Raw genomic sequence first — 26,886 nt, forward strand, 5'->3', positions numbered from 1 at the left:
CATAACTTGTAGCGTTGTGGTTGAATTGTGGGCATGAAAGGGATGTTTTATATCTCCTACTTTCTTTGAGGTTCACTAGTTTGGTTGTAGAATTAGATGCTCTAGTGATGGTCCTTCCTAAAGGGTTAGGTGAAAACTAATCTTAGTTTATTTGCCTCATTGTTGATTATAGGTCTCTTCCACCAGTTTTCTTGTAAAATGATATTGTATATGTTTATGGAGGCTAACTACAGTGTTGATGCTTTGGCTTGATTGGCTCATAGTCAAGCTGAAGATATTTTTTCTAATCCCCAGAATTGTACTTGTTAACATTGGCGAGTAGTTTTTGTTAGTATTAGCCTTCTCTACCAACAAAAAATAAAGATGTGTTGTTTAGTGTAATATACTAATTTGAAATAAGCCAATCAGTTTAATGCTTGCGTGCATCTCGTTCTTGTTATGTTATCATCACCATTGTCCCTTATCATCATCAGCTAGTGAAAAAAGAAACTCATCATTTACATGATGAAAACATAATAGAATTCTCCTCCAAAATAATACGTGACAATTCAAATAATTATTCACTTGTCCTAATAAGCAATATAGCTTGTTTAAGAAATTGTAAAAAAAATACACATTTAGGATTGTCTGATCATCACATATTAAGTTGAAGGACATCCCTTCAAATTAGTTTAGAGGAAACATTGTCTAGAAAAATGTCATCTAAATAAGAAATTAGTGTGGAGATATTTAGGTACAACAAATTTTGTATTTGCTTTCAGGTGTGATCCTGGTTGACTCATTTGAATGATATTGCTAATATGACCCTCTACGGATGGATAAAATGACATGGAATTGAATACTATTAGAGTATACTATGATTTGTGCATTGCTTCCTCAGTGGATAGAAGAGCTATTATTGACATGGTTGATTGTCCCCTTCAAAGCTTCACCAATTTTTATTCATAATTCAATTCTGCCTTGGATTTTCCTTATTGTTAACCCATTATAGAATATAAAGAGCTGTTTTACTGTTCAGAGAGAGATTGTGATGGCAATTGACTATAGTAATTGATGAATTTTGTAGTGTATATAATTTGATTCGTATTATTGTTTCCTATTCTAACTTGTATTTCTAGCTGTCCTATGATTTGTTTGTTGTGCATCCTAGTTCTGTAAGATTCTTCCAGCATCATTATTAGGATTACTCTTAAAAGTTTAAAGTATGCTGTGAAGTTAGGCTTGTATGGTGAGTTGGTATGGCATGAGAAAGAGGTCTGTCATTAATTTGCCACTGCATGATGCCACCTAGTTCATTTGCAATTTTGGTTGTCATCATGTGATTTGCTATTGAATCTACTTTAGGTTGATTGTTGATGAGGTGGTTATGAAAAACTTAAAAAGTTGACCATGTTATGTATGTTTCATATGGTTTTTAATCCGTCTGGGTGCTGATGGTGAATGCTAGAATGAAGCATGATTCCTCTTGCTGATGAGAAATCGAGCAAGATCTGTAGAATTGAAGCAGACGAAACTTCTTTTAGGTGATTTCTCATATCTCATTAATAATTTGGTTTAATCAGCAGACCTGCCATTCGGTTTGTTTTGACCAATTTTCCCTTACTCTTTCTATAGGTTAGACAGAGGACCCAAATTTGAAGGGGGATTAATGTCTCCTCCACCAAATGGAACTAAAATTTATAATGCCTTGTTGGCTTTCCATACTCGGGAAGGAGAAGCTGGGTGCTTGACCTTACTTTGCAATGCATATCCGAGACTGACCGTACATTTACCACTAAGCTCTTTTCAGCATTGAGAAAGGTTTATTTCATTTTTTCCAAGTCTAGATACACAGCAAATTTAGTTTGAGAGTTATATGCAAATCTTAGAGGTATTGAGAGTCTTTTATGCTATTCTAGAGGTGTTCATTTTGAACTCACGCCGGGTGACATATCTTGTATCATTGTTATTAATTTTCTTCCAAGAGTCGAGACAGAAGCCTACTTCTCCACAATATTGATTAAGTCGCATCATTCCTTGGTGGATGGTGTCAGCCTGGATGTAGTTCTATAATGACTAGAGGTTTCTCGGTTGAGAATAAGGCTTTGCTCACCATCATGGGCACCAATCTATATCCTATTGATCATTTAACAACTCTCAACTCCGGTTGTTCAAGGTTTCTCTATGATCTTATCAAGTGCGTCTCCATAGACATCTGCTACCACATCTATCGTTGTTTTTGTCAAGAAGGGTCCTAAACTTCTTCCAGAATTGGCTTATTATTTCCCTCTCTTGTGCTCAAGATTTGTGACTATTTTTCGGTGAACTGTCCTGATGTTATTCAACTCTTCCCCATGTTGGACCGATCAGCATCTCCATTCTTGTAAGGATTTGTGCACATATTGAGAAGAATAAAGAGAAATGTTCTTCTAGTCACCAAGAGGCCCTTGGATTTGGTGGTGCCAATGTTGACCTTGATGCGGAGATTGAAAGGATGGTAGAATAGGGTGCCCCTCTTCCATTTGATATGCCTGATATCCAAGCAAAGTTTATCGATTCAAATCACATTAGGTTTCTACCATGTGGATTCGCAACGGGTTTCTCCCATGTGGCTTCTCACTTTGTTGACATATACACTCAACTTGATGTTCTTGACTCAAGGGTTGATTGAATTGAGCAATTTCTACATGTTCCGTCTCCACCTCCTCCTTCACCTTTTGCGGAGGATTAGAGGACTACCTTTACCTATTCTGCCAAAAAGGGGGAGAGCATTACATGTTGACTTCTTTTACTTAGACGGATTCCTCACAAAAGGGGGAGTACATAGTCAGGAGGAGAGAAGATTGACTAGCTACACCAAATGTAACTCGTTTCTTTTTGTTGTAACTTATTTTATACGCATACTGTTTTTATCTAGTTTTTATTTATAGTCTTTATAACTCTAGTTGCTGGTATGTACTTATGGCTGTGTTTAGGCCTATTTGACTTCTGTGGTGTTTTGGATTTAAAACTTATATTATGCTTAACTATTTTCATTACATTGTCCTTTAATGTTTGACATGCAATTATCTTGTGCTTGTGTGCTTAATTGATTGCATGTTTGGATGATCACTACTTGGTGTTTTGATCATTGTAGTCATTTAAAAAAAATGGTTGTTGTTTGATTGATCAAGTTTCATTCATGCATATCATTCATATATACTTGATAGCACTGTATTTGTTTATTCTTTTTTACTTTATTCTACTTGCCTTAAGTTCAGTGGTTTTCAAGTTCAAGTTTTGCTATAGTCATTAGAGTTAGGTGTAAGTCTTTTGTTGTTCCTAGGTTTCTAATTCACATTTAAGTTCAAAGTTTGTATAGGTGTATTTTGTCATAGAATAGCAAAGAGGGAGATTGTAAATTTCATGTTTTTAATTGGCTTTATTCAATGACAAATTTATGTGTATTTTTTTGTCCCATTTTAATGTATCTTTTTGGGCTTAATTGTATTTGGGGTAAAAAGTACTTGAGCCTTGTGATATTTATGAAAGTTGCATTTTGTTCCAACTCACGACCTCAGGTGACTTGCTCAGCTTGCGAGTGACATGTGACAGAAGAATTAGATCAAAGTGTTGACTAGGCATCTTGCGACCAACCAAGTTGTGACAATGTCACAAATTGCATAATCAGATTGTTCTGTTTTATGATTTTTTTCTGTCCATTGTAAAAATGCCAACACACACATTATGTGTATGTTGAATGTGGCAAGAGAGAATGATCAGAGTATAACTTAATCTCTACACATTAGTCTTATTATCCATCTAGTCACCTTGTAAGAAAAAAGAAAGCTTTTAGTTTTGAGCCAAGAAACTCTCATCCTCTCTTCATCCCTCTCATACTTTGAGAGAGATTTTTATTCACTTCATCTCATACACACACAGATCATGGTGAGATATTAGTGAAGTTGTGGAAATATAGGAAACTATCTCAAATTCAATCTTATTAGTGGTTGTCTACTGGTGGTTCAATGGAGGTGTCTCCGGCAAGTGAGGTAAAAGTAGTTGGTTACTAGTTGGGGTTTGGAGGAGTCAAGATGTCTATTGTATTGCAATTATTTACCTAACAGAGATTTTTGACGTTATGGTAGGGGGAGAGGTTTTTTGCTCGAGTCTCAGGTTTTCCTCTTCCTAAACACTTCTTTGTGTTTGGTGTTGATTTGCTTTCATTTACCTTATTTCCATTTTGTTATTTACTTGTTTAGTTTATAGTAGATTTGTGTTTGATATATGGAAATTGGTTAATCACTTATACTTCACTAATTAGTAGTTTAGACCAAAAGTGATTAAGCCATAAAAATGATGTTTAGGTTTCTAAATATGTGTTAGGATATTATTAGCATATTTCATTTAGGTTTTTACAATTAGACCAACCACTTCTTGATTGTGGCTTGCCACTTATTGGACTTGATTGTTCAGACCAACCAAATTAACGTGCTATCAAATGGGAGAGTTCACCTTTCTTTTCCTTCCAATGGCTTCTGCATTTGTGCCAATGCCCTGCTTTTATCAGCGTAGAATAGAAGGCACACCTTTGGATTTACCAATCATGAATGCAATATATGTATGGTAAAGTTGCAAAATTGTTCAGCTCAATTATGTATTGAGCTGTCCAAACTTTGATATGGTTGAAAGTTGAAACTAGACTACCTTTGTGTTTGACTGAACTCTAAACCTCAGCTAAATTATGTTAGTATGTGCGTAAGTACACAAATTATAATTGAAATAAAAATGATAAATTTATACAAACATATGCTTTTTTTTTTATTCCAAATTAAATTACAAATAGTATCTCATTATCAATTTATCAATTGTCACCTACCTAAATCATGTCAATATATGCCTAAAAACAAAAGTTTTTTTACGATGAATCATTCAAGCCTCTCTGTCGATATCCGCATCTGCAAGGTTGTCTCTTTTCTTAAGCAATGCTCTGTATGAATTCTTAGAATTTTAAAATTTAAAATTTGTTTTTAAAACTTTCTTTAATCCCTCTTTAGATGATGAGAAAGCAAAGATAAAGTTGTTCTGTTGTTTTATATCTAAATTTTTTGAGTGCTAACTTTCCCAGCTCAGCTTCTTTGTTTAGTAAATATATAGATATAGTAAAGGAAACAATTTTTGTTACTATTTAAATTCTTAGAAGTAACAATGCCCACTCCGATGTCGTTTCATGAGGTTTTCGTGATTTCAAACTTTAAGGATTTTGCTAAGATAGATGGTTCAGACCTATTTTGTTATCCCATTTGTAAACGTTCAAGCATTTTGCTAATTTTCATATTCACCTTGTGTTGTCCTAGCAAAAACAAGAGAATTTTTCATCGTAAATATTTGAAACGTGAAAGCTATAGTCTGTATAGTACTTCTTTTTCTACTATGTCTATACTTCATAATCATTGGTGCCGTGTCTTCTAGAAAACTGAGAAGACAAGGAGGAACTTCGATTATATTGATTATTAGTCGTTAATCCGTGCGATACACGGAAAAGCTATTGACTTTGGAAAAAAAAAATCCAACAATGAGTAAATAGACATTTTGCTAGTTTTTTTTTTTTTTTTTTAAATGAAGAAATATTTAACTTCTATATTTTTCCGTAGTTTAGAAGTGTTGTCTAACATTGAACGTTATTGAGTTGCAAGTGCATAGTTACCGAAACCTACAAAACAATTTACAATTCTTAAATTAATAAAGCAAAACTCCCAATAGTTATATATACATACACACTCAAAAAAATATAATTTGCAAATATATAAACAAAGACCATGATATGAGGAAAACACACTAAGTTTCAAATTTGAGTAGCAATATGACTTTCTTGTAGTAATAACAATATAAACAATTCAAAACATAGAACAATATCAAAATTATAATATTTAATTCCATTATCTTTTATGTTGAATCCAAACAAAATTATAATACTTAATTCCATTATCTTTTATGTTGAATCCAAACAAATAATTAATCAACCAAAAATCATAGCTTTTAATAAGAAACCAAAAAATTATATGAACCTAAATAAAAAGCATTTAAGGTGAATAATTAAGATCAACCTACTGAGAAGCAAATATCAAAAACCCCAATACTTGAAACTTCCAAATTTATAGAATCCTCAAATTCTACTTCAAAACCAAACCAAATTCACCAAATTTATATATAACATATCAAAAAAAAATTTGTCATTCTCTAGGCTGGAAGACATAAGTTACAGCTTTGATTTTTCTCCAAAAAAAATAGGGACGCTTTATCTGCCATGTACAATATAAAAAAAATAAATATAAATATGAAAAACTGTAAAGTTAAAAAAAATTGTGGTGAAGTTTTATAGATTTAATAAAAAGTAAATATCTTTGGTTTTAAAAAGTTCCATACTTTTGCCTCTTGAGCATCTTAGTTACCTGTTGACCAAAGGCACTAATATCAAGTTCTATCATCCATATGGGCAATCCTATGGAAGCAAGAGTATCAATAGAAGATCCCACGTAAGCAAGGTTTGGAGCAATGCTGAAATGAGACTCAAGCCCAATTCCTTGTTTCAGATTGTTGTCTAATTTTGTTTTAAAAAAATGATAATGATGAGTTTGAGTTTAAGTTGGACTTGTTAGAGAGATAGAGTTGATAATGTTGAGTTTGAGTTTAAGTTGGACTTATTAAGGAGATAGAGTTTCACTCCTTGTTAATTTTGGACTAAACAAAAATAATTTTATTTAAATAAAATGATAATTTTATTTAAATATTGTGCTGACATGGAAAATTGTGGGAGTTTCAGAGGCTTCGATTTTATATATACATATAGATTAATGAGTGAATTATTATTATTTTTTGTTTTGATTATAGTATCATACTAACTCAAGTTTTTACGTATATGGAGATGATAATGATTGAAATGAATGCAGAGGATGATGCTCATGTTCTATTTATACTTTGATTGTTAGCTAAATAGGGAGGATTTTTACCTAAATAAGGAAAAAAAAAATGGTCAAACAGACAGAAGTGGTTACACATATCTCATCCTATGAAAATCGAATAATTGTCCTCTAGTGGTAAGTGAAACATTCTAGACTTATTAAGACTAAACAAATTTTGAATGCTTAGTTGAAGAAAGTTCCAATTTATAGCGTTCGCTCCTAATAAATGTATAGTTGGATTTAAGTTGATGTAAAGCCAGTGAAAGGATATTTGATGGTGATTTTTAGATTAGATTTCAAATTGTTCGTTTAAGAACAACTTATTTAATTTTTTCCTAAAAACTTTTTATTGAAAGTGTGCTTAAGGGTCCGTTTGGGAATAACTTAGCTAAAATTAAAAACTTTTTTGTTGAAAGTACTGTAGTTAAAGCTAAAAGTCTGTTGAAATAGTACAATAGAACTCATAAATAGTACCAAAAAGTGCAATGAAACCCATGAATAGTAGTAAAAATAAGCTAAATAGTAGTAAAAATAAGCTAAATAGTAAGATAAGCTAGCCAATATAAGCTATCCCAAATGCAACTTAAGTATACTTCTACCTTGGAAAAAGTGACAAAAAGTGGAAAAAAGTGATAAGAAGTGGGAAAACATGAGTTTTTAAAAAGCTATATAAAAGAGATAAAAACTAAAAGCTAAAAGTTAAAACTGATGCCAAGCAAACCAGAGTTGAATGGACAACACACAAACTGGTATTGGGTTAGTACGTTAAAGGCCCAAACAATAAAATTTGTAGAGAGTGGGCTGAAAGGCTAGGCCTTAGTCACCGAACAGTGGTTAGTCATGGTGTTCATGGTGGACGCACAGGGGTGAACTAAGTCCATGGACCTTGTCCATTGAGCTTAATGTTTTTATTATTTCTTCCCTTTTCTGGGCACCATGGTCCGGGAGACGATTTTTCCCCCCCTCTTCTTAGCTGCTTTCCCCTTCTTTTATACTAGCTTTTCCCCTTTCTTATGCGTCCACATGTAGGTTTCACTTTTTAGGGCTGGTACTTGTCTTTTCAGCCCATACCCAAAGTGGTTGGGGGTGGTTGTAAAAGCTGAAGAGCATGGTGAAGAACATGGACCTGTCAGGCGCAGAGTACTTAATTGCAGTATTGGCAGCCTTTTACTTGGGCCACTCCTACACTGTGCTCGCCCTTTCTTTTAGGAGCGCTTTGGGATGCAGGGGACAAAATCGTCCTCGGCTATATCCATAGGCCATTTGGACTTTCATTGTATGTCCTCGGTAATGCCTCTCCTCGGCTCGGGCCTTGGGTCCTAATGTAAAGTGGGTCGGGGTCATAAATTCTCTGACCCCACAATTATATATATATATATATATATATATATGTGTGTGTGTGTGTGTGTGTGTGTGTGTGTGTGTGTGCGCGCGTAAGGAAAAAAAAAAGGAAGGAAAAAAAAAAGCTGAACATGTTATAAAGAGAGAAAAAGACAAAAAGGGAAAAAAAAAAAAACAAGCAACTCGGTTGGTTGCTGTGGCGTTGTGGAAACTGGAAAGGGAGGAAAAAAAAAAGATTGGTGTAGTTGATTGCTTTTTAAAAGAGGGGTAGAAGTGTAAAAGCATGGCTAAAGTAACATTTTTCAGAAATCAACTCAGTTTTTTTTCCATTTTGGAGAGAAAACTTTTTGATGGGTCAGGGAAGAAAACATTTGGGTCCCACCATTTATTTTCTTTCCTTTCCACCCAACCAAATACACTCCAAAAAAGTTTTTTTTCCTATTTTATCTCAAAAGTTTTGTACCTACCCTATTTCACCTCCAAACAAACATATCCTTAGAGACGGACCAGTGGAGAGAGAGAGAGGGTTGAGTTTTGGTTTACTCAGGTTAAGTACATATGCCAACTTTATAAAGTACCACCTAACCTAGTTTGGAGAAATTTTTTTACACTAGCTTTCATATAAACTTTGTTTAGAAACATATTAAGTTTTTTCAAACACGACTTGAGCCTTGATTTTTTCAGGAAAAATATTATTATTATTTTTTCATAAATATTAATGCTTTTTTAAAAAACTAATACTTCATATTAATTTTCATGAAAAATTAATAAAAGTCTCTTTTAGAAAAAATCAAGGCTCAACACACAATTTTGACAAAAATCAAAACTAGATCTTTTTTTTAGGATCACAAACACACAATTTTGACAAAGACTAATGGAAAAAATTAAATTGAATAAAATTGAAACTTAAAGGGCTTAATTAAATGAAAGTAAAGTTATAGGACTGAATTGATTTTCAAGCATTTTTTTTTTTTTTTTTGAAAAAAGAAAGGGGCATTATGAGTAGTGGTGTTTAGCAACTGATTTGCACTGAAGCTAAGAACAGAAATCGAGGTGCCGCACCGAAAAACAAGCCGATTGACTGAACTGAAATAGGTGACCGGAGACGACCTCTCATTTTGTCATTGGTTCGGTGAAGTTGGAATTGAATATGGTATTTACCACAAACTGAACCGCAAAGATATATGTATGTATATCTCACAAAACCCATCCTCCTCATGTAGTCATCTCTCTCTCTCTCTCTCTCTCTCTCTCTCATCAAATTCCAAGCCCAAAAACCCACATTCATATTGAACCCAAAAACCCACACCATTCCCAATAAGCCAATACCATAAATCCAAATAATCAAAGTATATCTAAAACAAACTGTAGCGAATTTGAAGCAAATTAAGGTCGATCAAATGTGAGTCTCTTTAACCCTTCATATTTTCTCTTTGATTTGATGTTTTGATATATGGGTTTAATTTTTTGGTAAGTGGGTTTGATTTGTTAGATCTATGGGTATGATTTAGGATTTGAGGGCTTAATTAGTGGATTTTGGTTGTAGGTTAGATTTGGGAAATTTGTGGGATTTGTGGTTGTGCTGACTGAACTAAGCTACACTAGTGCCCAAAAATTGGAAGGTCAAAGAACTAATTGCTGGCTGTCATGAGTGGAGTTAATGAAGTGGTAACCGATTTCTAATGTACAATGGCAAGTTTGCCAAATAACTACATCATGAATACTCCTAAATGTGGGAATTAAACTTTGGATCTCTTACTCTAAATTAAATTTTGAAAAAGTCTAAAACCACAATATTTTTTACAACTTTTTGCCACAATTATGACATGTCAAAAAGTAATTGGTGAAAAAAAATGATAAATTCATGCATAAATGATAGTTAATTACTTACAATCTGTAACTTTAAAATTGTAACAAAATAATTGTGAAATAATTTATGACCCTAAAATTATTCTTAAATTTGGCACAAAGTTAAAACTTGCCATTTGTAATTTAAATTTTATAGCAAATTTTAGTATTTTATTACCATTTAGACAAGAAATTTAAACGGTATTTCACAGCTGGTCACCACGAAGTTACTCTGACCTTTGCCACGCTGTGAAGCATTATTTTTCTAAGGGAAAAGAAGCTGTGATGCATTGTTTAAAGCGAAAGACAAACCAGCTATGATGCATTTTTTAAAGCGAAAGACATTTAATAACTTATAGCCTGGTCACCGCGAAATTACCGAAACGGAAAATGTGACTTAGAAAAAAAAAAAAAAAAAAGAAGACTTGTTGACTTGACTCAGAACAAGGGATGCGAAATTGGGAATAAATCTCACCCCCATCTCCCCCTACCTCGCATCTCACCCACCCACCCTCTCTCTTTTTGATAAAAAAGAACACTATTCATTCCTTTACTAAACAGGAAACTTATCTAGTAGGAATTAAATCAGGCGTTGTTTCAGGAGAGTTTCGATCGGTAAGTTCTCAATTTTCTCACATTTATATTCATCACTTTTATATCTTTCCTTTCACTTCGCCCTTGAGATGAAAAATCCACATCAAATTCTTTTATCTTTCCTTTTAATATATTTCTCTTCAATTTAATTGAACGTATCTTCTTTTTTATTTTTTATTTTTCGTGGATCTATATTATAGCTCTCAAGATTTACAGGTTTCCATGAGCACCCAAGGAGCCTCAACTTCATCACCGTCTTCTTCTTCAACACCTCGGCGGACATACGATGTCTTTCTCAGTTTTAGAGGCGAGGACACCCGTACAAGCTTTACGGATCATCTATATAATGCTCTGACAAGGAAAGACATTTTTACCTTTAGGGATGATGAAAACCTTGAGAGAGGAAGATTTATCTCAGAAGAGCTTGTGAAAGCCATACAGGAATCGAAATTTGCTATAGTAATTCTCTCAAAAAACTATGCATTTTCGACATGGTGCTTGGATGAACTAGAGCATATTGTTAGATGCGTGGAAGAGACAGGATTGGTAGTTGTGCCAATTTTTTACCACGTGAATCCATCTGATGTGCGGAAACAGACAGGAACTTTTGCAGAAGCATTTGATGCTCACAAAAAAAGAGCCTTAGATGAACACAAAATGAAAACGTGGAGAACTGCTTTGGGAGTAGTGGCTGATCTCTCTGGTTGGGATTTGAAAGACAGGTATAATTTTCATGACAAATTTATTTCTCATATATAAACACCCAGTCTCATTTCATATATCATGAAGTATATAATATAAATAGTTATTAAAATATGTAGCATATTATGCATGAATTGAAATATTGCAACATATACTTGTTAAATTTGTTATATTATTAGAAATAGTATGTGACCTTTTTTTTTATTTTTTTTATTTAGTGAGACCTCTTCTTTGGACTTAGGTACGCTTCTTTGCAATAATTAAAAAAGAACTATTTTATTTAGGGACATAATTTTTTTTTAAATTTTATATAATAAGGACATAACTTCCTACGAATTACAAATCTATTGTGATGATCTATGAAAGTACTAGATGCTAACACCCAAGTACATATTTAGGCCCATAATCAATTTTACGACTTAATACTCAGTTAATCCTAAACTAACATTAAAACCAAATTTACGTTATTAACCTAATTTTAATATTGCATTCATACAATAAAGTCAAAATATATAAATAGAAGCAATAAGAAAGATACAGAATAAGAAATGACAAACCCCCCCGAAAAACACTAGGAAGAGTTTTCAAAGAGGAAATTGGAGCTCTCAATAGAAAACCTCTCCCTCGACACCACCATTGAAATCTCCACTAGCCTTAATAGTTGTTGTACATGAAATATCATGAACCCTCGAAGCCCATATCCATAAGTACTTGAGCCATCCAAGCTTTAGCTGGCAACTAACTGTACTGAGTCCTTTTTTCAACTAAATTACTAGAGAGACCACTGTTGAGCTGCCAACGAAAAGCCACCGATATGATTTGGATTTGAGATTAGCTCTAAATAATTTCCAATCCTTCAATAAGGGTATAACACTCAAGGTTTCGCGATGGATGTGAAAATTACAAATTTCTTTCAAGTATATGTCGTTCGTGAGAGAAATGGAGAAGAGAGGATGAAGGAATTTTTTGCACTAGGCTAAGGCTCTCTTTCTCAACAAGATGGAATGCTTGGGATGAATAAAAATGAACTCTCTCTAAGTGCATATACTAAGCTCTCATTGATTTCTCAAGTCCATCATGCACAAGGTGTGTTATTTGGCATATTTGAGAAAGCTGAAAAAACATATTAAAGTGCATGACATTTTGTCTACATGCAGCTTGTGGCCTAGTTGAGACCCAGTTAGGTTGCGAGCTAGCTGGTCGCAACTGCCCTTTAATAAAAGCTCCTCCAACAAATTTGACAATACTTAAGTGCACTATATCCCAAATACAATTATGCTCAGAAAACTACATAAAAATGAGAGAGTAAGTACATAAAATTTGTCACTAAATAACCCGACAAAACTTGTACTTAAGAATCTATTATCTGCATTATATTTGTTTTGTTAAATTAAAATTTACTCTTTGTGATTTGGGATTTCCCAAATTTAGTTCACAAAATTTCAATTATTATATCCATACCCTTCAAGTTTGGACTGAATTGAAACTATTAGGATTCTGCCCAACTTAATAGATTTTGTATTTTGTGGACAAATTCATCCCTCAATTTCATTTCCTTTTTCCTCTTCTCTTCGTCCATTGCAGCATGGTCAAGCACTTGGGTTGGTGTTGCCATGCTCAATGCTTGGTTCATCTTCTCCGATTTTTATTTTTCATTTTACACTTACCCCCGAACTACAAGAATTCATAATCAGCCCCCTAAACTATAATCTATATAACACTTTTCCCCCCTCCTGTCACTTTCTTAGTTAAGTTGGATTGAAAAGCATGAGTCACATGACACTTGTCCCCACCTGAAATGACCACAATTCCCCTTAACCTAAAAGCAAATTCCCAATTTTCCCTAAAATCTTGTTTGGTTAGAGAGAAAAGAAAATGAACAAGATGAACAACAAACCTAGAAAATGAACTATGCCATAGGAGATCAAACAACAAATCAACTGTGATGAACAACGAATTTGAATGAATAACAAACCCATAAAATGAAATATGCCACAGAGCGATCGAGCAACAAACCAATTGAGCTGAACAACAAATCCAGATGAAAAACAAACCCAGAAAAATGAACTATGCCGCAAAGAGATCAAACAGCAAACCCAAGATTACAAGATCAAATCAAACTCAGACATAAACCTAATCCCAATTTGCCAAACCCACACTCGATTCAACTCTCTATTTGGTCATCTGCTTCATAAGTAGCTAGATACGAAAACCCCTGACCTAAATGTTAAAATTCTAGGTTGATTCCCTCACACCCAAATAGCAAATCGACAAACCACTCAATAATTGCCAATTGAAGAAGGTGCTAAAACCCAAACCCTAACCTTAGCACATGCCATAGTGATGGTCAGAATGGTGGGAGAACAACCACTTCTGATCATGTTGTTCCTTTGAGTTTGTATAGCTAGCTTCTTCTCTTCCTTGTTGACGAGTTTGGGTTAGGGTTATCGTACAACTAGCTTCTCCCTTTGTCACCAGCTAGTTGTGGTTGGGTAATCGGGTTCAGGTCCGTGTCAAGGTTATTGGGTGTGTGGTTCCTACATGTTAGGTTATTATGTATGTAGTCTATACACAAAGCAAGAGAAATAGAGATTCAATCTAGGTTTAATGAAAGGGAATTTAGGTTCAGTGTGTGGGATTCTGGAGAATGATTCAATCTTTTTTTTGGTTTCTCACTTTCTCTTATGGATTCATTTTGGAGAGAGATTCACTTCTCTTTATTCAATTTGGTTAGAAATTAAACTATGTGCTTGGTTGTCGTGTCTTTTTTCTCTTTCCCCTTTTTAAGTTACTAATAGTGAAGGGCATTTCAGTCATTTTAGGTGGCATTAGTGAGTTCCATGTCAAAAAGTGTTGCATGAGTTGCACGTGACTACGTTTTCCATCTAACTTAACTGGGAAAGTGATGGGAGGGGATAAAGTGCTACACAAGTTTTAGTTTAAGGGGTGATCATACAATCTTGTAGTTAAAGGGAGTAAGTGTAAATGGGGTATAGTTTAGGGTGGAAAAGTGTAATTTCTCCATTATTTTGTGGTTGCTTATAGTGATTTTGTTACATTAATTTCTTGTTATATACTTATATTTAATATCTATGAATGTTATGTACTTATGGTTGTTCACAAGATATGAGAAATCTAGATCAAAAAGTGACCTTGATAATGTTTAATAGATAGTTTACATTGAAAAAGAAATTACTCAAAATTTCAAAGTGGAGATGATAATGGATGGGTTTTTACTATATGAAAGACAACTGTTGATCATAATTTTAATGGAAGATGCAAAATGCTTTTTTTGAATATTTGTTAAATGTCTATGGCAAATTTAACAAACTTGTGTACACTCAAGCGAAGTTTAAAAAGGATGTAAAATTCTCATATAAAATAATTTTGTTGATGTGTAACTTTTGTGTATATATATAGATATATATATATAGTGCCTTGAATTTTTCTTGAATTGCAAATTAATATGATAGTTTAGTCTCAACCCCCCCCCCCCCCCCCTAAAATCTGTTTGGGTTCATTGTAATACAAAATTTGTACTTCACTCATATATCAAAGATGCAGCTCTTAAGGATTTCCTTCCTGAATGTATACCACCAAGCTGAATCATGTAGCTCTTAGGTGTTCTTTATTTTATACTTACATTTCCACTAAGGGTAGTTACATCCATGTTAGTTAGTCCATGTAATTCTCTTGTGCTCTTATATGAGAATTCTCTTGTGCTCTTACATCCATGTGCTCTTACATCCATGTTAGTTAGTCCATGTAATTCTCTTGTGCTATTTTATACTTACATTTCCACTAAGGGTAGTTACATCCATGTTAGTTAGTCCATGTAATTCTCTTGTGCTCTTATATGGGTAGTTCTATGTACATTACTTGAGCAAATGAATTCAAATGTGTTTGAGCAAGGAGGCTAATATATTTCTTCCTCTGGGGTTTTTTAATTGATTTGGACCATCATGTGACTATTTTCTATCTTGTTTATTGGCATGAGGTAGAATTCATCTAACACATTGTGAGAAATAATATTTTATATTAGGTTTGGGCCATCACATAAATATTTTATATCTTCTTTGCAGGCATGAGTCAGAATTTATCCAAGAGATTGTTGAAAATATGATGAAGAAATTGAGTTTAAAATTCTCAAGAATAAACAAAAACCTCATAGGAATAGAATCTAAAATGGCAGAATTGATCCCTTTGTATTTAGATTTTGGGAATAATGTTTGCATGATAGGGATTTGTGGTATGGGGGGAATGGGAAAGACAACTCTTGCTAGAGTTGTTTATGATATGTATTCTGATCAATTTGAAGTTTCTGGTTTTATTGCTAATGTCCGGGAAAAGTTGGGAAAAGGTGGTTTGCTTCATTTACAGGAACAATTTCTTGAAGAAATTTTGGGGGAAAGAAATAAAAAGATACGGGATATTCATCAAGGAGTTGAAATAATCAAGAATAGGTTACGTCATAAAAAAATTCTACTTGTCCTAGATGATGTTGACCACGTGGACCAATTAGAAAATTTGGCTGAGCATCACTGGTTTGGATTAGGGAGTTGGATCATCATAACAACTAGAGATGAACATGTGTTGGTCAAACATGGAGTTCTTAAAATATATAAGCCTAACGGACTAAATAATGATGATGCCTTAAAACTTTTTTGTTTGGAAGCCTTCCAAAATGAGCAACCCAAAGAGGGTTATATGCAGCTCTCTCAAGAAGTTGTAAAAAATGCTAGTGGCCTTCCATTAGCTCTTGTTACTTTGGGTTCCTTTTTAATTGGAAGAACAATAGATGAATGGCAAAGTGCATTGGAATATTTAAAAAATGATCCTACAATAGATATATTTGATATACTTAAAATAAGTTATGATGGACTAGAGGAAATGTGGAAGGAGATATTCTTAGATATTGCATGTTTTTTTACGGGTTCAGGAAAAAATTATGTAATACGTATATTAGAAAATTGTGGGTTTCATGCAATAATTGGTATAAGAGTTCTCATGGACAAATCTCTCCTAACTCTCACATATAATGATAACAATTCTGATGACGATGACAATGAGTATTTGGGGATGCATGATCTACTAAAAGAAATGGGTCAAAAAATTGTTCGTCAACAATCATGTGGAGAGCTTGGAAAGCAAAGTAGGCTGTGGCTTTTGCAGGACTTGTTTCGTGTATTGGAGAACAATATGGTAAGAAGCTATAATTTTATTTTTGCAAACAAGATTGAGTAGGTATAGTGACATAATTGTGTTCAATAAATTAGTTCTTAAAAAAAAAAACTTTAATAGGTAAGTGGTTACCTAAGTATCTAAGTAAAAAAATATAGAATATGTTCATTTAACATGCTATTATATTGTCTATGACGATTTCTTAGAGCATTCACTTTAGTTCGTGTAAAATTTGTTGTCTATTTTAACAAAGAACATACTCGTTTTATTTTACAAAACTGTTTTTCAAAAACACCTGTATCATATTATCTATTTACACTACACTTCATTAAAATCTATTTCTTTATCATTTTTTTTAATTAGTTCTCCCAAATCACATCTCCTTAAATTAAAAAAAAAAAAAAAAAAAAAAAAAAAAAAAAAAACTAGTCTCTCTCACACACAATCAGTTTCACTCTTTCTTCCTTTCCAAACCCATCAAACTCAAGAATCTCTCTCTCTCTCTCTCTCTCTCTCTCTCTCTCTCAAACACACGCACACACATGTAAATCACTCTCTCACATAACCGCTACCTACCTCGCCACCATAGATCAACCCAAAATCCATCCACAACCAATTTGGCGACCTTAGTCGATGATTTCAAGTTCCCCCACACACCAATGGTGAGATTCGAAGTTCCCCCACACCATGGATCTCCGTTGTATGGTTTTTTGGAGTTTAGGTTGATGGGTTTGAGCTGCCGTTGGGTTTGATTTGGATTTTTCAGTTGACGGGTCGATTGGGTTTTGTGATAGAATGATTAAATTGTAATGGTGGTTGGTTGACTGGTACAGGTTAGGGAGCAACCGAGAGAGAGAGAGAGAGAGAGAGAGAGAGAGAGTAACCTCTATATTTACATGGTTGAGCATTCACATCTACTCATGCAAAAATTTCTATCTATTTTAGTACAAGAACTTACATTTTCTATTTTACAAAACCAATTTTCAAAAACGCCCATATTAGATTATGTATCATACATTCTATTTTATTTAAATAATTATTCTTCATTCTTTGTTTATTATTATCTAGAGAGAGCGAGAGAGAGAGAGAGAGAGGGGAATTTGATGAGATGAGAGAAAAAAAATTTATAAATGATATACAAAGCTACAGTAACCGTGTAAAATACACAGTTACTATTGTAACTTTGCAAATTTATATATCTTTACCTTGACTGATGTTGGTGGTTTTGGGGCTTGAATGTGTAAATTTGACACATTTTCTATTATACACAAGCTGATCCAAATTTTCTCTGTAGCTTTGTAAATGTTTTATACATTTTTAAATGATATGATGTGGGTAGTTTTTGGGGTTGGTTGGCTAAAATGTGACTCCTAGTCTATTTTACATAGATCACATTTTACATAGACTGATGTGAATGCTCTTATATTTTAAAATTATTGTATGATTAAGTAATTATTAAATTAAATTCATATTTCCTAATGTAATCCCAATCACTAATCTCTTGGTTATTGCATAGAATAAAAGGCTATATTAACATTTTTTCTATAAAAAAATAATAATAATAATAAAACTTCATTCGATTGGCTTTATTTTCTTTCTTCCATCGCTTCAAAATGTAATGTTGTCATTTCCTATTTTTTTCCCCACTTGGCCATGAATTTGTAGAAGGTGGAAGTGCTCCTTTATTGTTTTAATGTATGACAGTACGAGATTGAAATTGTTCAAAAAATATAAAATCTTTAAAATATGATGTACTATATCTAATAGTTACTAACTAGCTTGTAACCCCATGCATATGCATGGATACACTTAAAGATATATAATAATATGCATAATATAATTCCTATATATATAATTTAAATTCTATAGTCATTTTTATATTTTGTTAACTCTATAAAAAATTTTGTAAGGATATTATTAGGTATAAAATGTAAATTGTCTATGTTTTAAAAAAAAAAAAATTTATTGTGAAGCACTTTTTTTTTTTTTTACGATTTATTTGTTCTAGACTTTTTGGTTTTTGTACCTAATCATTTACTTGGATAAATATTTATGATGTGGTCTCACATTTGATTCTAAAATTAAGAAATAAAACTCTTTAAGAATAAATAATTTAGGACACATGGCGCAAAATTGAAATTCTAATTTGGAATTATAATTTGAGTCTTTCTCAGTTTCACCTATTATTATATATATAGATATATAGACAGGGCTTAATATGTAATACATTTTATAATTAAAATGTGATGTTGTGTTATGATCTATTAATTGCTAATGCGACTCTTAGTTTCGGTTTGTGATGTTTAAAAAAAAGTGTTTTGAAGCGTAATGATTTTAAAAATTGTGTTTTGAAAATGTGTTTTTTAAAAATGAAATTGAGGTTATGTTTGGTAACAATTTTTGTTTAATATTTTCAAAAACTTGTTTTTGGGAATATAAAGAAAAAACAATTTTCTTGTATTTTTGAAATCAAAAATATGTTTTATTAGTTGAAATTAAAAAAATAGTTTTTTGAAGAAAAAAATACTAAAATATGTTGTTACTAGGATTTGAACTCTAATGCTAACTCATTAAATGAGACAGATTCATTAAATAAAATATGTGTTTTCATTAACTTTTGAAAACTAGAAACTAAAAACAGTTTTTTTGCATGTTTTTAGTTTCCTTTACAAATTGAGTTTTGGGAACGATTTTAGTTTTTTGTTCATTTTGGGTTGCCAAACAAATTTTTTAATCTCAAAAATAAAAAATTGTTTTTGGAAACAGAATATAAGATGGAAAAACATTTACCAAACATACCCTAAGTGTTTGATAAAATATGTGGAAACTAGAAAGTATTTTCTATATGAAAAAGTTGTAGTGTGTAAATGTAATGGAAAAGCAAAAAACACTCCGTGAATTGTATTATCTTAAAAATGCAAAGCCATACACCATCTTTATACATTTTCATTTAAGTCGCTCTTTTTCTCCACAAAATCACAATGCCAAATGGTAACATGTAGTGCATCTTACTATTTTCTATTATGAAATTTGAAAGTTGGACCCACCGTTTTGGGAGAGAAGTGGAATGCAACAATTAAATTATTTTGAGTTCGATTCACAGCCTTCTTGAGCATGCCAATAATTTAGAGGAGGTTATATATATGGAAAATTGAGGGAGTAGATATTTTTATCTCATTTGAAGGCTTTACTGTAGTAATTCTAATGTTTTTAATTTTTATCATTTGCTTGTGTAAAATCTCAAGTGTTTGCTTTTGAAATCATAGGTAACAAATGCAATTCAAGCCATAGTCATCAAGAAAAGGAATGCAGGTTTCAACTTTGAAGAATTTCCTGAAGTTTTTTCAAAGATGACTAATCTTAGATTGCTAATAATTGATGAGTTGCACATCCCAAATGCTCTCAATCGTGTTCCTAATGGCCTAAGACATCTTTCATGGAAATGTTGTTCATTAAAATGTTTGCCATCTAGTTTCCAACCAAAGGAACTTGTTGAACTTGACTTGCAGTATAGCAAATGTGAATATCTTTGGGAAGGAGCAAAGGTAATTTGGTTCTTTTAACTGCCTTTCTATTATTTATTACTTCTCTTTTCTTTTTGAAGTGTAGCTACAATATAGTGTCAGTGTATTTGAGCTTTCTCCTTTCATTAATAAGGTTGTTTCTTTTTTTCTTTTTTCTTTTTTTCTTTTTTTTTTTGAGAAACAGGTTGTTTCAATTTCAAAGAATTCTTTACTTATTAAACTAAATTCTATGTTTAATGGTTTTTTTTTTCCTTCTTTTTTACAGTGTTTAGGAAACTTAAAGTCCATCAATCTTTCCTCATCGGAGAACCTAATTTGGACACCTGACTTTTCAAGGGTTCCGAGACTTGAGGTACTACACCTTGGTTGTTGCACTAATTTGGGTGGGTTACACCCATCTATTGGACAACTCAGCAAGCTTAAAAGTTTACATCTGTCTTACTGCGAATCTCTTACTAATCTTCCCAGCTTTTCAGAGGCTACGAGTCTTGAGGTACTAGGCCTGGAATGTTGCACTAATTTGGTTGAGTTACACCCATCGTTTGGACAACTCAGCAAGCTTAAAAGTTTAGATCTGTCTCGCTGCACATCTCTTACTAATCTTCCCAGTTTTTCAGAGGCTACGAGTCTTGAGGTACTAGACCTGGAATGGTGCACTAATTTGGTTGGGTTACACCCATCGTTTGGACAACTCAGCAAGCTTAAAAGTTTAGATCTGTCTCGCTGCGCATCTCTTACTAATCTTCCCAGCTTTTCAGAGGCTACGAGTCTTGAGGTACTAGGCCTGGAAGGGTGCACTAATTTGGTTGGGTTACACCAATTGTTTGGACAACTCAGCAAGCTTAAAAGTTTATATCTGTCACACTGCACATCTCTTACTAATCTTCCCAGCTTTTCAGAGGCTACGAGTCTTGAGGTACTAGGCCTGGAAGGGTGCACTAATTTGGTTGGGTTACACCCATCTATTGGACAACTCAGCAAGCTTAAAAATTTACATCTGTCTCACTGCACATCTCTTACTAATCTTCCCAGCTTTTCAGAGGCTACGAGTCTTGAGGTACTAGGCCTGGAAGGGTGCACTAATTTGGTTGGGTTACACCCATTGTTTGGACAACTCAGCAAGCTTAAAAGTTTACATCTGTCTTACTGCACATCTCTTACTAATCTTCCCAGCTTTTCAGAGGCTACGAGTCTTGAGGTACTACTCCTGGAAGGGTGCACTAATTTGGTTGGGTTACACCCATCTATTGGACAACTCAGCAAGCTTAAAAGTTTACATCTGTCTCGCTGCACATCTCTTACTAATCTTCCCAGCTTTTCAGAGGCTACGAGTCTTGAGGTACTAGGCCTGGAATGGTGCACTAATTTGGTTGGGTTACACCCATTGTTTGGACAACTCAGCAAGCTTAAAAGTTTACATCTGTCTGACTGCACATCTCTTACGAATCTTCCCAGCTTTTCAGAGGCTACGAGTCTTGAGGTACTACTCCTGGAAGGGTGCACTAATTTGGTTGGGTTACACCCATCTATTGGACAACTCAGCAAGCTTAAAAGTTTACATCTGTCTCGCTGCACATCTCTTGCTAATCTTCCCAGATTTTCAGAGGCTACGAGTCTTGAGGTACTAGGCCTGGAAGGGTGCACTAATTTGGTTGGGTTACACCCATTGTTTGGACAACTCAGCAAGCTTAAAAGTTTACATCTATCTCGCTGCACATCTCTTACTAATCTTCCCAGCTTTTCAGAGGCTATGAGTCTTGAGGTACTACTCCTGGAAGGGTGCACTAATTTGGTTGGGTTACACCCATCTATTGGACAACTCAGCAAACTTAAAAGTTTACATCTGTCTCGCTGCACATCTCTTACTAATCTTCCCAGCTTTTCAGAGGCTACGAGTCTTGAGGTACTAGGCCTGGAATGGTGCACTAATTTGGTTGGGTTACACCCATTGTTTGGACAACTCAGCAAGCTTAAAAGTTTACATCTGTCTGACTGCACATCTCTTACTAATCTTCCCAGCTTTTCTGAGGCTACGAGTCTTGAGGTACTACTCCTGGAAGGGTGCACTAATTTGGTTGGGTTACACCCATCTATTGGACAACTCAGCAAGCTTAAAAGTTTACATCTGTCTCGCTGCACATCTCTTACTAATCTTCCCAGCTTTTCAGAGACTACGAGTCTTGAGGTACTAGGCCTGGAAGGGTGCACTAATTTGGTTGGGTTACACCCATCTATTGGACAACTCAGCAAGCTTAAAAGTTTACATCTGTCTCGCTGCACATCTCTTACTAATCTTCCTAGCTTTTCAGAGGCTACGAGTCTTGAGGTACTACTCCTGGAAGGGTGCACTAATTTGGTTGGGTTACACCCATTGTTTGGATAACTCAGCAAGCTTAAAAGTTTACATCTGTCTGGCTGCACATCTCTTACTAATCTTCTCAGCTTTTCAGAGGTTACGAGTCTTGAGGTACTAGGCCTGGAAGGGTGCACTAATTTGGTTGGGTTACACCCATCTATTGGACAACTCAGCAAGCTTAAAATTTTACATCTGTCTCGCTGCACATCTCTTACTAATCTTCCCAGCTTTTCAGAGGCTACGAGTCTTGAGGTATTAGGCCTGGAAGGGTGCACTAATTTGGTTGGGTTACACCCATCTATTGGACAACTCTGCAAGCTTAAAAGTTTACATCTGTCTCGCTGCACATCTCTTACTAATCTTCCCAGCTTTTCAGAGGCTACGAGTCTTGAGGTACTAGGCCTGGAAGGGTGCACTAATTTGGTTGGGTTACACCCATTGTTTGGACAACTCAGCGAGCTTAAAAGTTTAAATCTGTCTGACTGCACATCTCTTACTAATCTTCCCGGCTTTTCAGAGGCTACGAGTCTTGAGGCACTAGGCCTGAGATGATGCACTAATTTGTTTGGGTTACACCCATCTATTGGACAACTCAGCGAGCTTCAAAGTTTAGATCTGTTTTCCTGCAAATCTCTTACTTATCTTCTCAGCTTTTCAGAGGATACCAGTCTTGAGGTACTAGGCCTGAGATGGTGCACTAATTTGGATGGGTTACACCCATCGTTTGGACAACTACGCCTATCTTTTGGACAACTCAGCAAGCTTAAAAGTTTAGATTTGTCTCACTACACATCTTTTTCTAATCTTCCCAGCTTGTCAGTGGTTACGAGTCTTGAGGTACTAGGCCTGAGATGGTGCACTAATTTGGTTGGGTTACACCCATCTATTGGACAACTCAGTAAGCTTAAAAGTTTACATTTGTCTCACTGCAAATTTCTTACTAATCTTCCCAGCTTTTCAGAGGCTACGAGTCTTGAGGTACTAGGTCTGACATGGTGCACTAATTTGGTTGGGTTACACCCATCTATTGGACAACTTAGCAAGCTTAAAAGTTTAAATCTGTTTTCCTGCACATCTTTTACTAATCTTCCCAGCTTTTCAGGGGCTACGAGTCTTGAGGTACTAGGCCTGAGATGGTGCGCTAATTTGGTTGGGTTACACCCATCTATTGGACAACTCAGCAAGCGTAAAAGTTTAAATCTGTTTTCCTGCACATCTCTTACTAATCTTCCCAGCTTTTCAGAGTTTACGAGAGGCTACTAGTCTTGAGCTACTAGGCCTGAGTGGAATGGTGCACTAATTTGGTTGGGTTACACCCATCGTTTGGACAACTCAGCAAGCTTAAAAGTTTAGACCTGTCTCTTTGCGAATCTCTTACTAATCTTCCCGGCTTTTCAGAGGCTACGAGTCTTGAGGTACTAGGCTTGAGATGGTGCACTAATTTGGTTGGGTTACACCCATCTATTGGACAACTCAGCAAGCTTAGAAGTTTAGATCTGTCTCATTGTGAATCTCTTACTAATCTTCCCAGCTTTTCAGAGGCTACGAGTCTGGAGGTACTAGGCCTGGAATGGTGCCCTAATTTGTTTGGGTTACACTTATCTATTGAACAACTCAGCAAGCTTTAAAGTTTAAATCTGTTTTCCTGCACATCTCTTACTAATCTTCCCAACTTTTCAGGGGTACGAGTCTTGAGTTACTAGGACTGGTATGGTGCACTAATTTGGTTGGGTTACAGCCATTGTTTGGACAACTCAGCAACCATAAAAGTTTAGATCTGTCTCACTGCGAATCTCTTACTAAGCTTCCCAGCTTTTCAGAGGCTACGAGTCTTGAGGTACTAGGCCTGGTATGGTGTACTAATTTGGTTGGGTAACACCCATCGTTTGGACAATTCAGCGAGCTTAAAAGTTTAAATCTGTCTCACTGCGAATCTCTTACCAATCTTCCCAGCTTGTCAGCTAAAATGGAGTCCCTTACGTCTATTGTTCTTTCTGTTTCAAAAATCGAGAAGTTTCCAGAATTTAAGGGAACTATGAAAAGCCTATTGGAACTTTACTGGGATTGGCCTTCTATCGAGGAAATACCACCCTCATCAATCGAGTGTTTGACTACCCTTTAAAGTTTTTGTCTAATCGACTGCAAAGATCTCAAATGCCTTCCAAGCAACATGGATAGTTTGAGGTCTCTTAAATTGTTCAAACTATACGGATGCTCAAAACTTGCCAACCTGCCAGAGAACTTATGGAAAATAAAGTGTTTGGAAACACTTGTATTGAATGAGATTTCTCAACTTGAAGAAATAGAACTTAATGGTATAGGCTGCTTGTCCTCGTTAAAATATTTATCACTAAGTTGGAACAATTTTGTCACCCTGCCTGCAATCTTCAGTCAACTTTCAAAACTTGAAACTCTTAATTTGCGCGGCTGCGAGAAGCTTCGATCAGTGCCAGAGCTTCCATCAACCGTGAGATATATAAATATGGAAGGCTGTTGTTCGCTAGAACCATCACCAGGACTGCTTAGACAAAGCAGTTTGTCACGACCTAATTCTTCCCCATTTTTTCGTGGGTATGATGAGAGCAGTGGTGGAGTGGCATTTTCAATATTGAAGCGTTACCTCCAGGTAATCTCTTTTTTCTCTCTCTTTGACTCTTTCTCTTCACTTGTTAAATGGAATGTCTTTTTTTTTTTTTTTTTTTTTGGGTACAGGGACTCTTTTGTGAAAAAACTGGATATGAAACTGCTACCAAAAGAAAAGAGGATGGATCTAATACTGAATTTCAGATCTTTATTCCCGGTTGTTTAGTTCCGCAGTGGTTAACTCATCAAAGTTGGGGGGACTCAATAAGCGTAGCGTTGTCTCCAAATTGGTGTAATAGTAGGTGGATGGGATTCATTCTATGTGCTCTTTTCAATAAAGAGGCATATTTCACTTGTGGTTTTAGAGCATTTGTGAAAGCCATTGGTGATAAGCCTCAGTCACTATTTCTTTAAAGAATTCTATATTGGGGTATGTAGCGGGGACCACGTTTGGTTATTGTATTTGTCTCGTGATAATTGGCTTAGTACTGTTGGGAATGGTGAATGCAGTCAGATTGAGGTTGTATTTGGACATTATTCGAATTCAAACTATTTCATTCTTCCAACAAATCCTGTGAAGCGATGTGGGGTCAGTTTGGTATACGAGCAAGACATGGAACTGATGGAAGAGTTAAACCAAGCAAATGCACAATGCTGCAGTAGTAGCCGTGTCATTACTTATGACGGTTGGGATGGTGTCCATCATGGATATGTCAATTCAAAGAGAAGCCGTGATGAGTGTGATGACGAGTTTGATGATGACTAAGCATTTATTTAATGTGAAAAAAATGAAATATTTCCCTCTTCATCCAATGGTAATGACCAACTCCAACATACTTCCTGTTATAAGTCTAATCCTAATTTATTTTCTTTTCTTTCTTGCCGTACAGTTGGTTTGGTCACTTAACAAGTATAGTCCAGTTGTCTTTTTAGTTTTCCTTCATCACTTTCAAGAAGCTTAGTATAAAACCTTAGGCAAGTTAAGAATATGATTCAGAAAGGAAATAAATTCTCAAGCTTCACTTATTACACTTCTAATAAGAAATTTTGCTAATGTAGATGGTTCAAACCTATTTTTGCATCCTATTTATGGTTGATCAGTGTTCCTTCTTTTATCTATGTGAAAACTGAAAACCTAGTTCTCTGATTGTGTGTATTTGCTATTCACGCTTTGAGTAAATTTTGTTGGTTTTTGAGTAAACTGAGATTGGTTTTTAAGTAAATTGTGTGTATTCACGCTATGAGATCGGTATCATTTGTTAAAATTTTTTTTTCTGTAAAAATTTGAGGGAGAGAGACAAGGGGAGTGGAAGTTTCTGCATCTTGAAGAATTCTAATTTAGTTTTTTTTTTTCTTGCTTTTACTGCCATTGATATTTTGCAGTTTGCACTAATGATTTTTTTGGTTAACTCTTACAGTTTAGATTTGAGGAAATTATTCATTGATAGTCATCCATAAAGAGATTTTTTGGGGCAGATTAATATTTTTGCAATCTCTCTTACCCACTCTCTGATTTGTTTCAACATTGAAGGTTTTTTTTTTTTTTTTAAATAAATAAATTCATCCATGTGCAATTTTTTAGTTGGATTAATATTGATGATATTGCCATTGGGTTTTATAGTTGATGAAGTAGCTAAGGAATTTGAGAATGTTATTTTTATTGTTTGGAATTTTAGTTCTTAATTGAAGATTCAAGTTCATCAATGAGTGCATATATATTGTTTGTGAAAATGTCTGAATGAGTTTTTATTTTTATGTATTTTTTGTTCTTGATTCGTGATTTTTATAAGGCTTGCATGATAATTCCTTTTGCTTTTGCAGTTTGGAAAAGACTGGA

General features: G+C 34.5%; 3 protein-coding genes across 10 annotated transcripts in view; 2 read left to right on the top strand and 1 right to left on the bottom strand.

The window, feature by feature from the left end:
• LOC126691664 (probable histone H2B.3) overlaps positions 1-26,886 on the bottom strand; it is a 69,053-nt gene that overhangs the window by 14,855 nt on the left and 27,312 nt on the right. The gene's annotated exons all lie outside the window — the stretch shown is intronic.
• On the top strand, positions 10,515-23,702 carry LOC126691660 (disease resistance protein RUN1-like). Of its 6 annotated transcripts, XM_050386742.1 has the most exons (9): positions 10,515-10,724; positions 10,920-11,425; positions 15,488-16,607; positions 19,853-20,131; positions 20,376-20,619; positions 21,184-21,590; positions 21,873-22,013; positions 22,578-22,718; positions 23,569-23,702. In XM_050386742.1, exons 2-9 carry the CDS (start codon positions 10,926-10,928, stop codon positions 23,590-23,592), a joined length of 2,856 nt encoding a protein of 951 aa, XP_050242699.1. In that variant the 5' UTR covers positions 10,515-10,724; positions 10,920-10,925; the 3' UTR covers positions 23,593-23,702. The 6 variants fall into 6 exon arrangements, with proteins under 6 accessions (XP_050242699.1, XP_050242698.1, XP_050242702.1 ...); XM_050386741.1 differs by lacking the exon at positions 23,569-23,702 and having other exon boundaries at positions 22,296-22,655; XM_050386745.1 differs by lacking the exons at positions 21,873-22,013; positions 22,578-22,718; positions 23,569-23,702 and adding an exon at positions 22,860-23,018 and having other exon boundaries at positions 10,516-10,724; positions 21,184-21,449.
• LOC126691661 (inactive disease resistance protein RPS4-like) lies at positions 24,637-26,588 on the top strand. Its single transcript, XM_050386747.1, has 2 exons — positions 24,637-25,092; positions 25,179-26,588. The coding sequence occupies exons 1-2, from the start codon at positions 24,637-24,639 to the stop codon at positions 25,461-25,463; spliced, it is 741 nt and encodes a 246-aa protein (XP_050242704.1). The 3' UTR covers positions 25,464-26,588.

The sequence above is a fragment of the Quercus robur genome, chromosome 7, assembly GCF_932294415.1.
Source record: "Quercus robur chromosome 7, dhQueRobu3.1, whole genome shotgun sequence".
NCBI lineage: Eukaryota > Viridiplantae > Streptophyta > Magnoliopsida > Fagales > Fagaceae > Quercus > Quercus robur.